The sequence below is a fragment of the Anneissia japonica genome, unplaced genomic scaffold (assembly GCF_011630105.1).
Source record: "Anneissia japonica isolate Jap-2015-1 unplaced genomic scaffold, ASM1163010v1 scaffold1511_len2985839_cov193, whole genome shotgun sequence".
NCBI lineage: Eukaryota > Metazoa > Echinodermata > Crinoidea > Comatulida > Comatulidae > Anneissia > Anneissia japonica.
The window spans coordinates 2,772,123-2,788,261 of record NW_022685291.1 but is presented as its reverse complement, the minus strand read 5'-3'; the positions used below and the strand labels follow the sequence as shown (position 1 = coordinate 2,788,261).

The 16,139-nt window shown below is 32.8% G+C and overlaps 1 protein-coding gene across 1 annotated transcript in view; it reads left to right on the top strand.

The window, feature by feature from the left end:
• Positions 1 to 1,953: 1,953 nt before the first annotated feature.
• The window catches only part of LOC117110813 (ubiquitin-like modifier-activating enzyme 1), a gene marked incomplete in the record, with an annotated part of 39,837 nt that continues 25,651 nt past the window's right edge, over positions 1,954 to 16,139 (top strand). The window contains 9 exon segments of the mRNA XM_033253640.1: positions 1,954 to 2,124; positions 6,241 to 6,354; positions 11,104 to 11,165; positions 12,029 to 12,197; positions 12,744 to 12,878; positions 13,117 to 13,314; positions 13,846 to 13,929; positions 14,023 to 14,169; positions 14,722 to 14,754. Coding sequence (XP_033109531.1) covers positions 2,122 to 2,124; positions 6,241 to 6,354; positions 11,104 to 11,165; positions 12,029 to 12,197; positions 12,744 to 12,878; positions 13,117 to 13,314; positions 13,846 to 13,929; positions 14,023 to 14,169; positions 14,722 to 14,754 — 945 coding nt within the window.

Below are 16,139 nucleotides of genomic sequence, written 5' to 3'. Positions count from 1 at the left end.
TATCTAAAAAAATATTTTGTCAGTTAAATATGGATAGGCCTATATATTATTTTATCTTTATTGATTTACATTACAATACTGAATTAATATTTAATAGCACACAGCAAACATTATAAAATCCACCATAACAAAATTTGGTTCTAAACTATATTGCCAGCCACATTCAATCTTATCTGAAAAATAGAAAATAAGGTTTTCAGTCATGCGTTCACACGATGTTCTGTACGGTTATTTTGTATAGGGCCTATACAGACAGAATACAACATTAAATTTATACAAAAGGTGATGCACCTCATTTCATAGGAAACGCATTATCAATACTTTGTGTTCATTTTAGGAAACTTAGGTTATAGGCTAATTATGAACTCCATTTAAAAAACCTCAATATTTAGTTAGGTCTAAGGAATATTTAGTTTAGTTATTTGGTCTTCAATCAATCTATCAATCAATCAATCAAATAATCGATCGATCGATCGATAGATCGATCTATCAATCAATCAATCAATCATTCATTCATTCATTCATTCATTCATTCATTCATTCATTCATTCATTCATTCATTCATTCATTCATTCATTCATTCATTCATTCATTCATTCATTCATTCAATTATTCAATTAACGACCGTCCAACCATGGCAACTTGACCAATTGGGGCCGATGCAAGATTTGGCGGTGGGGTGCGTGATAGTCGACACCACCGGCGGCAGAGGTGAGAATATTAGAGAATGGATCTCTAGGTGTGCGAAAATTGCACTCTCATCTTGAAAATCTTACCGGGCCTATGTTTACGGTATATCAACAATACAATACAAGAAATATTTTTTACACCGGGTCCAATTTTTACGCGACGCACCGTACAGATAGTTATTCGGCTCAGATTTGTAATATGATTACCTTGTTATTTTTTCTTGTGATTTGTACTGTTTTTTGTTTTACTTGTTTTGTAATGTATTTTTTATATTATTGCCAAAATAATAAAATAAAGCGTTACATCCTAATAGCAGAACAAAATGAAGCCACACCCAACAAGTATAGCTCAAGGAACGACCATCTCAAGCAGTTCGATAGGACATGTGCACAATGTTCTGTTGCCGTTTTTGTAGTAATTAGGTTGTGAAAAAGATGTTGTGCGTGGGTTACAATGGTTTAATTAAGAAGGCCTAAATTTTCAAAAAATAGGCCTATCATTTCATTGTTTGTATGCTACTCTGATATTGTGTTTGTATCCTGTTGTATACAAACGTATTAATTGGCGGAATTTTGAAAGTTAATTGCGGTTAGTTTATCGTTATGTTGCTAGAAATTACGTTATAAAAGCGTATTTGTTCTTAAAAAAAATGTTGGATACTAAATTACAATCGTTATTACAGCGTTTAGGCATATAAAGTAAAATTTTTGGCTTTGTCTTTTCGTAATCAGTCAAGACTAGTGAATACCATAGATTAAAAATTATTGAGTGATGTTTTTAACAAATTCAACTGAGTCGCAGAGACACTGCACATTCTACACACACATCAAAAAATAATATACAGCATAACGTATAGATGGTACATTGAAAATGTACAAAAACAAAATTTAGTTAAGTAATTTACGTGAATTACTGTATCTCTCTTTCTGGCAATTCTCTACAGATACAATAAAATTTCTCAATCAATGTCCTTCCGGGTCTCCAGGTAAAAAAAGGTAGACAACGCACAAAGCGAATAAACATAGCGACGGAAACACTGAATTTTGTATATCATAATTCCTGACAAACAGCAAAATTCCACTTAGGAATTATAGTATAAATGTGCCATATTTTGTAAAGTAGTTTTGGTAAGGATATTTTAAAATTTTATTGCTTTATATTGTTATATTAGGGAAGATGATTGTGCGGAATGGGTCGCTAAAGTACAAAGCCCTCAGCACGGTATTTAGCTTGAAAATCGACAGAGGGCTTCACGTGTGTTCTGCTGTTTGCTCGTGGAACGTTTGCGTGCTGAACAGACGTGATTCACCGAGAACGTTCTAGGTTTTTTCTATGATTTGACTCATATTTGTCAAATATTCTTGTAAATCCAACACTTTTGTAGCATAAAATGATCCAGGCGCATTTTTATGCAAAGATTGTGGAAAAAATATGGTAAGAATGCCGAATAAATTCATTAAAATGTAAAATACGTCATTCAAATTCTGTAGGCTGCGGAATCAATCTGCTGTTCGACAGAAGTTTTTTGTCTTCACCGGTGACCCATTCATTGGAAAATTGTTGATAAGCTGGGCGAAATTTCGTTCAGAAGGCAAAAAATACCTAGGCCTATGTGCAGTATTTATCTGTGTCGTTGGATATGTGCTTTTTATTCATTTTAAGTTTACACCTAATTGATAACATTTTGTGAATATCTTCGTTTTATCGTCTTTCCTTTGTTGTAATTGTATTGTATTGTTGGTACTGAATGAATGGCGTGATTTACCATAATTTAACTAGGCCTAGTTAGGGCTTGCACTGATCCATAATTTAACTAGTTAGGGCTTTGGGCCCCCTTCCCCTTTTGTTATACCTAGTAATAGGCCAGGTCAAGGCCTATTCTACCAGCAGCAAGAAAGGTAGGTATAGATAGGCCCTAACTTAAACTATAACTGAAATGAGTGCTGAGCATTTGGCTAATTGGTATGGTTCCTGCCTCTTGCACGCCAGGGCCCGGGTTCAATACCCGGCTCTGCATCGAGTATTGAATTCGGGTCTTAATAACAAAACGCTCAGCTCCTCGAATAACCCTCTCAGGAGAGTTAGGCGAGTTAAGGACCATGTATGTATCAGTCTGTATCCGTTTGATGTTTAGAGTAAGTGGGGTAGTTGGCGCCGAGCTATGGCAGCCGCGGGTCCCCGGGGACCCAGCCCGAATTTCCCAGTGTGTAGGCATACATATACGAGGACAAATAAAGAATTATTATTATTATTAAATCAATGAGCTCAGTTTCTGCCGAAGCCGTTTTAGCCGTCCACCGGTATATATTTTGTTGTTGGTAAAATAAAAATAAAAACATTGATTAGGCCTACAACTAGGTTTCAATCAACCGGCAGAACACTGGAGTTAGGCCTAGATTAGACTAATCCTTCTGAAGTCTTATCAATGCTTGCTTTTCCATGCTTATTAGTTAGAATAAAAACTGCCCAGCATTTTACACTTTTCTTTTCCATTATCAATAATTAATATTTAAGTAAATATTGGATGCCAGAGAATCTGAAACTATTAAAACTTATGAAGTTGAAAATTAATAATGGTTTTAAATAAGTTTTCAAATTTTATTTGCTACTGTAGTCATAAGGACAAAATATTAATTGTATTTGCATCAACATTCCCCTAGCAGTAAATAAATTCATAGTAAAAAGATCATAAATGTTGGAAGTATCATTGTTGGTTTTGAAGTGGTGTTTGTAGACATTTAGGACAGTATCAATTAAATAGACCACTTATTTCTTTTTGAGAAATTTTCCATCACAAATATATCATACAGTATCTTGTAAATTATATAGAAATAATGATAAAGTATTGCATTAAAAAAAATGGAATGTGGCATGTTTATTAAATATCAGAAATATTAATTAATAGGTAAATTTGATGTCATCAGAATGCAAGATTTTGTCACTTAGTTGACATACCTAAAATTGAATTGCGCCCTCTATTTGTAACAATTTACAATGGGATTATCAATTTCCAATAAAACAATAGAGAATGTACAGTCAATCAAACAAACCTTCTATTTTACGAAAGTTCGGACGATGATGTCATCGCTAGATTGATTCATCAAATTTTTGCTATTTTTATTTATTTTAAGAAAAACGAATTACAAAGGTCATTAAAAATGCATTATAGTACTAGTTATACAGTATTTCCATAAATACATCATACTACTTTAGGCTTAAAAAAGTCAAACCAATTACATGATGTAAAATAATCAAAACTAGCCAAAATTCAGGCAGGCAGTGCATGCTGCTAGGCCTACCTTGTCTAGGCTAAGGGCAAGGCTGGGCAGCCTACCCTGGGCCTACTAAATGCATGTGAATCGAATCAGCTAGTCATTACAAATGTATGGTAACATCGACCTTTTATCTTTTTAAGAATGAATCATGACTCTTCGGATATTCAATAAGCATCTGTATTATTTGTTTGTTTTTGTGTCACTATTCATACGAATTTCTCATATTTTTTTACGAATTTTCTCAATTACGAACTGCTTTCAGCCCAAGGTGTACGTACAGTAAATGGCAGGTTCAACTGTACAGTGTTTTCATGGTTTATTAAGCTTTAAGGAATTATTCAGAATTATTGATTTACTACTAATATGTTTACTGACTACATGGTATTCTACTTCTAGGGAAATTTATTTGTTCCTCTAAACAAAGACAATTTAGACTGTCGTCATCACTGATATAATTAGATTTAATAACTTGCCATTCCCAAGGCAATGCCTGCAATACACATTCCATTCGGTATTTAAAAAAATAATTTTTCCTTTGGTAATTCTGCATGGGTAGATAGATATGAATAGTGTTATTGTTTTTGTATACATTTCTAAAAAGTTTTTGTCCTAATTCTAAAGTGTATGAAAGTAAATTTTAAAAAATAATACAGGTCTCCACAAATTAAAGACCATTTTTGGTAATGGAATGTCCATGGACTTTATAGCACCTTTGGTCTCTAATTAGAATATGAGATAAAAGACATTGTTAATATGGGACCATCCAGAAACCGAACAGCTTAACATTGCTGTGTCTCAAAAATAGGCAAACTTTTCAATTTCAGAGTGCTGCCTTATGCATCTTCAATCAAGGTTGTAAGTCGCACTCAAATTTTGGGGACTTGGAAAAATGGCCTAAATACTGCACCAAAATTTTGAATGCTGCCTTACCATAAAGAGCAGCTACCAACAGAAAAAGTAGTCCGAAAGAGTAATAGTAAGAGTAGTTCCGGGTATGGGTTACCTTACAGAGATTTTCTATCTGTAACCAAAATTTAACTCATGTGGTCTATATAAACAATATGGCCTACATTGCAAAAAGGAAATTGTTGCTAAGCCCACTGGATTACCTACCACTACATGTTTCTTAAATATTAAAAGATGCCATGAGCAATGGGCTGAACAATTGGATGTCAGCCAGTTAATGCTATTTTTGATTGCAAAATGCAGGCAGTGTCACTGCCTGTTGATGTTGTTGTTGTTAATGCAACACAATCTCACATATGGAATGAAAATCATTTCCGACGAAGACAAAATTGATGTTATAATAACCTGGTAAAGGAAGACAACTGGTCCATACAGCTGTATCCTTCAACACATGTTAAAATCTAGACCCGCATTTTATCAAATTTCCTGAATTTCATTAACAACAAGGCTTAGAAAAATCCTGTCTCCCCAAATTTGTCCTTAGACCATTTATTTGATGTGCTGCTGGTAGTTTGCTTGGATTTGCCCATGTTAAATTGTTTGTAAATTGCTATTTGCTAAATATTTTTATGTATTGTATAACAGATGTTATTTTTTAGATTTTTTCTTGTTATAACTAAAAACAATTCCACTCCCAAAGCGTAATTATGAGATTGTTTTGTACAGAGCATTGTATAGTTTGTTTAACGTTTTTGGCAAATTCCATAAACTGGTATTGGTTGTTGAATAACATGTTATGCCCATATATGGTTATAATGTAATGTCATCATGATATATTTAGGCATGTTATGCCTATATGTGGTTATGATGTGATGTCATCATGACCTATTTAGGCATATTTTTGTCAAATGAAATATGATAAGTCTGGAAGGCTTTACATACTAAAACCACAGCCTATGAATCAAATTCAAATAAGTTTTATTTCCATTCATCAAAATTCAGGAAAATACAAATCATAAAAAATTGATAATTGATTAAAATAATTAAGTAACAATACACAATGATAAATGTACAGTATTCAAAGCAAGCAAGAGCTTTAAGAATGAACAACCCGAACAACAGAACATAAAGATACATACATGAAAACAAAACTAACAAACTTAAACTTATTTATTATTCATGTTTTAAAAACATGACATGACGTATTTAGGCATGTTTTTGTCAAATAAAATATGATAGTCTGGAAGGCTTTACATACTAAAACCACAGCCTATGAATCGCTCATCTGATGTTAATAAGGCCTTTGTAGTCATATGCTATGTTTAGCGCTTACAGTAAGACTAACGATTACAAACCCAATTCATTGCAGATGTCAGCAAGCGTTTCTGAGGATCACTGCTCCGAGCCCCCAAGCAAAAAGTTGAAAGTCCAGTCCCAGACTGATACCAACAACACATCAAATAATTCAGTTGCAACCACGAGTGTAAGTAAATTGTATTTATTTGGTACTGCTAATTTAATGTGGACTTAAATTGTCAGTTGTCTATTAAGAATACAACACATAAGTTGAACTTGCCTAAGTCAAATCCAAAATGCCATTGAAATGTTGTTTGACGTAGATAAAATTTTACTTACAGATTGTTAATGGAAAACACAACAATTTAGCATGTAAAATGCAAAGTTGACTTAGACAAGTTTAACTGGAGATATATTTAAACTTTTGACATCGACCTTTGATCTCAACCTTTGGCCTTTTAATAAGGCCAAATAAAAAAAAATATTAGTTTATCACCTCCGCGCGCATGTCTTCTATGGTACTGAGAAAAAAAAATTAGTTTGTTATTTTAAATTTTTTTTTTTTTTCCATTTATTTTATTAAGTAGTTAGTAGATATTGTTTGCATTATCTAAATCATGTTTTACTTTGAATATCAATGCACCAGCAATCAACCCAAGGGTGATATTTGGCTTTAGCAAAATAAAAAATTTAAAAAAATGCCTCCCTACCACATCACTTTTCCTGCCCAGATAGGGTGATAAACTAATAATATTTTTTATAAGGCCTAATGCAAATCTTGTAAATTTATTCTGGATCAGTTCTTTTAATTAGTTTATTCACCACCAACATATAATTAGATATATCTCACTCAAATATTTGTTGTGGTTATTGATGACTGAGCAATTACAACAGCAGAGCGTATTGGTTCATAATGTCAATTCATAGTCCCTTTGAAATGTGTTAATAATATTGTACCAGCCAGTCAGCGTGTGGCTATTCAAATTTTTTTCTCTGAAATTAGTATATTGTCTGATATATAACAATAGCGTATTGTCGATACATTTTTCATGCTAGTAGTTAAACTGTAAATGTAATGTATAAACATCAAAGTTATATAGGTCTACGCTGAGCTTATAACCGTGGAAGCTTCATTAAGGTTTACAATAAGGTAAGGTACTATATGGTCATACATTTCTTATTTAGCAAATAGTTTTACCAGTAACATGTAAGACAGGTAAAATGAAAATAAAATTCTATAGGTGAATGTAAACAGTATAGTAATGGGATCAGTCCCATCATAATTAAGGAGCGAGATTGATTGCGCTCCTTAATTTGCTTTCAGGAGAGCAAAAAACGGCGCTCCTAGATTTCCCAGGCAACTAAAACAAGTGACAAAAATTGTATCTTGAAACATTGTCCATAATCAAAATCTATCGAATTTTGCAACTGAAGCTACAGTGTATTCTGGTGTGCTGTAGATAAAATTTTTACGTGCTTTTTGCCCAAAATTCGGGGTGCGGCTAGTCTGGTCATCAATCTACTCCTACTGCGGAGGTGAAAATCGTCTAGGACGACGTTCCGCAAACTAAGGGCCGCATCCAAATTAAAATATAAAATTTATTGGTGAATGTGAAATACGATGGTTAAATGCTTCAAATTTAAACATCTTATCTTTGGAGATTTCAAGGCAGCGGAGGGTGTAGTAAAAATAAAGAAAAACTTGTTATTTCTTTATGAAATTTCAGTTTTTTCGTGGTGGGGATGCGCTACTTGTTCAAAAATGAAATTTTATTTTTATTTGAAATCTTCATTATTGGCTGGTGGTGGGTTCACTAAACAAAGTATAAGAAAGTCCCACCTTATTTTATAAAAATTGTTATGTTGGTAGCAAAATTTATAAATATTTTCTATAAAAGAATTTAAATACTTTACGTTTACTAGCATCTGTGCCCTGCATGGTGATAAATGAGTGTGAAAAGGGGGTAATTGGCATATAGTTAAATTGTTATGGGAATTTGAGGAGGCAATCATTGAAGATGTTATAGGTAGTTACCTTGTCATTATTTTTTCTAAAGGACCTCTTTGTAGATAATGTTTTTTGCGTGCGAGTGTCTGCCGAATAGTCCTTGTGAGGAATTGTCCATTTTGATAATAGGGATTTTTCGATGCACGACGTTAACGGATGATGTCATAATTTATTCTCCTTGCGTAGCGGAGTACATTAATTTCAGGATTTTACGTGCTCGATGTACGTTAGTTATGGGTTTGCGCATGCATATTTTGATTTGTTTAAAAAAGGGGCGGAGCTATCGCGCTGCATGTTTGGTACTAACGTTAAAGTTAAGGTTAGCGTTGTGCATCGAAAACTTCCTAATGCATCGAAGTGTACCCTTTTGCATGTGAATATGCAACATATACGGTTGGGCATGAGGTATTTTTTATGTATGATTTGAAATCTTTGTTTATTGGCCGACGGTGGGTTCACTAAACAAGGTATAAAAATCTTGCCTTATTTAAAAAAAAGTTTTGTTGGTAGCAAACTTTATATTTTCTATAAAACAATTACCTTTTTATTACATTTTACTAGCATATACCTGTGTTCCGTACGGTGGTAAATGAGTGTGAAATGGTGACTAGGCATAGTTAAATGTTATGGGAATTAAGTTAAGGAGGCAATCATTGAGGATGTTATAGTTACCTTGTCATTAATTTTTCTAAAGGACCTCTTTATAGATAATGTTTTACGCGAGCGTCTGCCGAATAGTCCTTGTGAGTAATTGTCCATTTTGATAATACATTGGAGTACAGTTGCATGTGAAAGTGCAATATACAGTTGGGCATAAGTTATTTGTTTAGTATTATAGGTAAATAAGCCTATAACTAACAAAATAGGCTGTGGATAATGTTCTGATGGATTTACATAAATTTGAGGTATTGATTGGTGGAGCTGACATGACCCTAATCTTCAGTTTCACTATAATAACACAACCTTATGAGCAATTTATAGTCTTCTATTATAAAAGAGTAGGTGCAGGTCGTTTCGCCAAAGGTGTTGCAGATTATGGCGTCGAAATATACCTCATGTTAGTGAAACCAAAATGCTATTCAGATTTATGGACTGTCCCTTTTGATTTCATAAAGGAAGGGCAAATTAGTGTCTTGATTTGGGGACTGCCAGATGACAGTATTTATCAAAATATAAAGCAATATTTCTTCCTAATCCATATGAAGACCATAATGGAATTGTTACCTATAACTGTATTCTCATATTTGCTACCTACTGTATGTGGATACCTACTGTATGTTGTTGATGAGAAATTGCAATTTTTAATTTCCATTATTAATGGTAGATTGATATCATATCCTGGTTAAATACATAAATACCTATCTAGGTGAATACTAAAAGGTCTTGTTGCATATACAATATATTAGCTATTAATATTATTAAAAGCTGTCAATATTTATCATTAAATTATATAATGCAAGTTAAAGCCAAAATATTGAACATTATCTCATCGGTGGATGTTTAATTTATATGTTTAGTTTACGATCCTTCATGTAATAGTTTATCGTAATTATTTTAAAATATTTGTTTAAAGCTTTTAAGTTTTTGATGACTAATATTTATTTTTAATTCATTGCTGGAGTGCTTGTTATTTGAGAATGTTAGGTGAGCTATAAAAGGGCACACCTTAATTTAATTGAGTGAATATTAGTGGGAGGTTGTAGTTCTATGGAATACTTGAAACTCATCAAAATAGTATAGAGTTCAAAGCAACACAAAAAAAAACCATGTTATTTATTATTTTTTATTATTTATTTATTTTTTTTAAATTTATTTATTTTTGTGTGATTTATTTTTATTTTATTCATTCATTCAAAATCCAAATCAATGAACACTGCCATAAAAATAACTAAATAAAATATAATATTTAAATACTATACAAAAATATATCATATCAACAATAAACACAAAAACAACACATAAAAATATTACCCAATGTGGTCTATTTTCACATTCTTGAAGAGAAGTGTATATGAGGCTAGTAATGGTGTGAGAGTGCAATCATTTACCTCAAATCTCAAATCCTGTAAAATGTATTACAATATTAAATTATATTTTGCGAGTTAAAGCCAAAATGTGTCATTAATTTATTGTTGGATGTTTATCTACTGTAAAACAATGTTACCTTTTCACCTAGTTTTGTTTTTCTAAAGATTATTTTATCATCCCTTCAGATTATTTTATCATCCCTTCTTCAGATAATTTATTATATCGTATGATTTGAAAGTATAGGTTTTGATGACTAATATTTATTTTTATTCAGTGTTGGAGTGATTCAGCAGAGATCCTACAATCAGTGATCATAGCTGTCTGTCAACAGTTTATTTAATTACGTAATTTTTATCAGCCAAAACAATTTGCTGTCTAATTGGATAGTGAAGAGCTGTATGCTTAAATATTTTCTCTTTGAACCAAACAAAAATTGATATTAATACTGTTGGCGCACTTTCAAATAGAATATGAAGTCAAATGAAATGAGACTCCTCCATGGCTCATTGATTTCAACCACAGTTTTAGGCGGGTCATTCTATGCATCATCAACCTGCAAAGCAAATAATACACCCCTGTGCTTAAAAAGTTAAATGTGGGATGTTCTTATTGTCTGTATATAAGTTACTTGTGTGAAAAATGAAGCCTTTAAAACCAAATTTGCTTGTTTTTAATTATTAATAACATGCAAATTTGCTTTTAATATTTTGTATGTAGGGACTATTAATCACATAGTTAAATGTGAAGTTGGCATTCCATATGTCATTTGACCCCCTGTCAGGTACTGTACCATTAGATAATCAGTACCCTACTACCTTACTCCAAATTTAGAATTACTGTACAATAAGGAATGTATTTGATAATACTGTAAGTTCTAGAACAATTTTGTTTTTCTTGTAGGTGGAAATGGCAAAAAATGGGGATCAGACAGAAATTGATGAAGGCCTGTATTCAAGACAGCTGTAAGTATAATGTTATTACTACTGCGATTGATGTACAGGGCTAATTAAATAATATTACAACTGAAGACTGATAGACAGGACAAAAAATGATGTATCATTTTACCAAGTGAATAGTACGGAGCTAAAGTAATTAATGTTACAGCTGAAGACGACTGGACAGGACAAAGAAAGTGATCGTGATTGGTCAGCATAAATAATTGAGTTGTAATGAGTAATGTCAAACCAAACAATTACGGATAATGTAAATCTGTACATAATGTAACCAATGTTATGAATAGTATACTAAATTATTCTCCAATATCCTCAATTGTTCAAGTTCTTTATATTTTTTTCTTATTTATGCAAGACTTTTTTATACCTTGTTACGTCAACTGTTTTTAACAACCTTCGGAGGCCTACAGAAGAAGAAAAAATTTGGTTTTCTTATTTAGCAGAAAAACTTCGGACGGACGAGAAAATGAAAATAAAATGTTATTAGAAATACACATATCTTATTTTTGGAGATTTCAAGGCAGTGGCGGGCATAATAAACATAAAGAAAACTTCTTATTTTTTAAACAGAATGAAAATATGAAAATAATAAATTTTTGAAATATTTATGTTTCTCTACTTACCTGGTTGGACATGAAAGTAAACTCCTATAGTACTTCATAATAGGTTCAAATACAAGTACCAAAATTAAACAAAATTATTTGTTGCTTTATATTTTATTAAAATTCTATAATTACATTTATTTTCATGACATGGTAATTTAATTGTCATATTTTAACTTGTGAATTAATTTATTATTACAAAACTCCCACTTTACAAACTAGTAATTGAATATAATATTTTTTTTATTTTTTGTTTTTGTTTTTTTGCAGGTATGTCCTTGGGCATGCAGCTATGAAGCTTATGAGCAGGTCAAATGTGCTGATATCCGGAATGAAAGGTCTTGGAGTTGAGATCGCAAAGAATGTTGTCCTATCCGGCGTCAAGTCCGTGACAATCCATGATGAGGAACCAGTTACCATTGCAGATCTCTCCTCTCAGGTATGTTGTTATCAAAGGTTATTGTTTGAAGGTTGTTGTTGTTTGAGAATATCTCAACGTTTCAATTGAGTTGCTCTAATTGTCTCCAGGAGGATAATTATCTGCAGAAAATCTAAAACAGGGAAATAATTATATGTTTGGGTAGTAAGACTTGCTGCTGATTGGTGGAAAACCAAGATTACATGTGAAAAGGCTAATACGAAAGCCAGTGTTCGCAGTCCGTGCATGATGGTGGGGTATGGCTAGAAAGCCAAGACAGTGCCTGTGTTTCTAGCTTGAAGAAAGGGAAGCCAAAACAATGGCATGGTTTTCAGTGTGTCGAAAAATGTTGCTTAGTTAAGGTCCAATTAAACGTGGACAACCAAATATCGCTGATAACAAATTTGAGAACTTTATGTACTGTATCATGTGTATTTCTTCATTTTTATATAATTCCTATCACGCATCCTTTCTTGTTTATGCCCTCTTCAATTGCGTCTGTTATCACCTATGCTTTACTTTTTTATTAAATATCTTTAATAATTTTATCATTTTCCTCCATTTTAGTTTTTTCTTCGTAAAGAAGATATTGGTAAGAATCGAGCTGAAGTGACCACACCTCGTCTTGCAGAGTTGAACTCCTATGTACCAGTATCGCACCACACCACAGCTCTCAACGAGTCATTCATAAGTAAATTTCAGGTAAAGACGGGTGACTTGTGTTTGGTTTCCCAACTTCGAGGTCATTTTCGCTGGTATATTTTGCTTGTGTCCTTGAGCATTTCTTCTCTTTACCAAGGAGTGTAAATGTGTACCTAATGTGGTTGCTTGCTATTGCGCCAATAAGGCAGCAACACTTGTATGTAGACCCAGTGAACTAAATGAAAGGTGCTATATAAATAAAGTAACAAAAATTACAAATATGCTTTGCTGTTTGCAGGTTGTTGTCCTGACAACCTCCACATTGGCAGCCCAGCTGAGTATAGGAGACTTCTGCCATTCCAGAGGGATCCACCTGATAGTGGCAGAAACAAGAGGATTATTCGGTCAAATCTTCTGTGACTTCGGAGAAGATTTTCTTGTGGTGGATACAAATGGAGAACCACCAGTCAGTAATATGCTTTCCTCAGTTACTAAGGTGAGATTACCCATAATTCTTTGTGTTTGGCAGGCTACAGTAGTGACTGGTGTCTTGTGTCCCATATTTTGTATTTCATTGAATTCTGTAGACTGAGAATAACCGTTATGCAGCCTGAAACATGGCCAGGCCTTTTTGCATTTCATTCTGTTAATAAATAAAGAAGCCTTTTGTTCTGAAAGTGTAAATAAAGTTGCAGCAAAAGAAATAAAAACAAGCTTCATATTTCTGATCCAGTATTCTCTAAAACTCAAAAGATTTCCCTAGTTTAATACAAAACAATAGAAAAATATATCATTGTTTTTTCGGTTTTTTTTTAAAATTTAATCCTGTACTACTTTTCATACATTTGCTTTTGATTTAACTCTTTGAAAATCAGTACTTTTGTGTTATTCAAAAAAAAATGGCAGATTATTATTTTGTGTATGTATAATATATATGTATTTTTTCTTTTGTATATTTATTATATAATGCTTTTTGTATGTAATCAATCTGCCTGCTGTAGTAGTTGTTTTTGTTTTCTACCACTAGGATGAACAAGGTGTAGTAATGTGTTTAGACGAAACCAGACATGGGTTGGAGTCGGGGGATTATGTAACATTCGCAGAAGTCCAAGTAAGTATTCTTTTGTAAACTATATATAAATTGCATGATATATATGTTACTACTGTAACTCTACAACTTATTGTACTTTTTAATTGTCTTTAGGGTATGGTAGAGCTTAACCAGTGCGAGCCACGCAAGATTAAGGTGCTAGGACCATATTCATTCAGTATTGGAGATACCACAAACCTGTCGAATTACACCAGAGGTGGTATTGTTACAGAAGTCAAAATGCCTAGCAAAGTTTCATTTGTAAGTCCATACAGATACATCTAATGCTTCTGTCACTTCCCTGAATTAATCCCTGTGCACATTATCAAATTTTGTAATAAACGACATCACATTATGACCATATATAGGTAAATAATGACTATATATGGGCATTTATGCTATATTGTTTAGATTTATTCAGTTCATTCAGATTTAAAGTAGAATATAAGAGAAAAAAAACCCCAAATATATCATACTTCCAAGAAAGTTTAAAAATAAGCTTATTTCCAATTGGGGTCTTTCAGTGTTTCACATTATTTTCCTAGTAGAAACAATAATAGTCATACACAATTTGCAGTCTTCTCCACTTACCTAGATATAATATAATCGTAATTGTATATGAATATTTAACATGTACCATATTTAACGTAAACAAATTTCATTCCTACAATGTACCCTTATATACTCAAGAATTAGACTACATTAGAATATGTAATAAATAGAATAATTTTATTAATTATATAATAGTTGTGATATCGGTTGTTCTTATACTTTCTGAACTAATAGATGGTACTTTTTCATTTAAAAATTCAGAAATCTTTAAGGCAGTCTCTTGCCGAGCCCGAGCAAGCGACTGAAACAAATTTCATTCCTACAATGTACCCTTATATACTCAAGAATTAGACAACATTAGAATATGTAATAAATAGAATAATTTTAATAATTATATAATAGTAGTGATATCGGTTGTTCTTATACTTTTTGAACTAATAGATGGTACTTTTTCATTTAAAAATTCAGAAATCTTTAAGGCAATCTCTTGCTGAGCCCGAGCAAGAGACTGAAACAAATTTCATTCCTACAATGTACCCTTATATACTCAAGAATTAGACAACATTAGAATATGTAATAAATAGAATAATTTTAATAATTATATAATAGTAGTGATATCGGTTGTTCTTATACTTTTTAGTTCCTATGCATGTAATGCAATAGGAACTATTGTAATCACTCTTGCTATTTCCTATGTTTTTTATTGTGTGTAGTGTGTATGTGTGTGTGTAGACATTTATGCAAATGCGCATGCGTCAAAGAAAGTTTTCCGACATTTTGTTTTACATCGCGATGCGAACTTGCGAAGATCGATGTGAAGTTTCTGCAGAGTTCAGTCAGGGCTCACGCTAACCGACCAGAATGTCGGCATGGATGAAACTATTTTGGTTTTACGGCAAAAAAATAATCTGCTGTAGGCATAGGTATTTTGAAGAAGGCCTAAAATAAGACTAAAATGTTTTAATACTTGCTGAAATACATCGTTTCTTCATTTAGATCTCCATTTTTCACTTAGTCCATGCAACGTTTTTTTCTGTTGTATACGTATGAGTAGTCATATGAAGGTACTATATCCCCGACAGTTGGCTGTGCAGCAATGTACCCTTTGAATGCAAACTGAAAACAGGTGAAAATGTAAAGGCAGCCGTCTAGCTTTCCACAAAAAAATGAGGCCTAAGCTAGGCCTAGTTCAGTATTACTGCGATGCAAGGGTAGGCCTAGTTAGATCGTTCAATCAATGATATCGTGTTATCGTCTAATACAATTAAATAATGTGTGTAATATTTAAGAATGCACCACGTGGGTCGCTTTCTTTGTTATGCGGTTGTAGTGTAGTATACGTAGCAGAGTGACTACAGCAAGCTAAGCCTAGCCCAGGGCATAGATCGTGTACGTTCTTGATAATCGTATTGAAAACTTTGGGTGATAGACTATTGGGCCCAACTGGTGTGGACGATCGGACCCAAGATATTTTCAAATAAATTGTAGTTCTAATAGCAGGCCATTGCCAGCACCCCCACTTCCGATATCGTTCCAAACTACGTACTCTAAAATGAAAATACTGTATACGTAGCTAGGCCCTATGCCTACGATATTTTTTCAAAGAAATTTGCTAAAAATGTTACTGTAATTTGCCTGTCGAATTACATTACCAATGTAGTCTGAAATCACTATTTTCT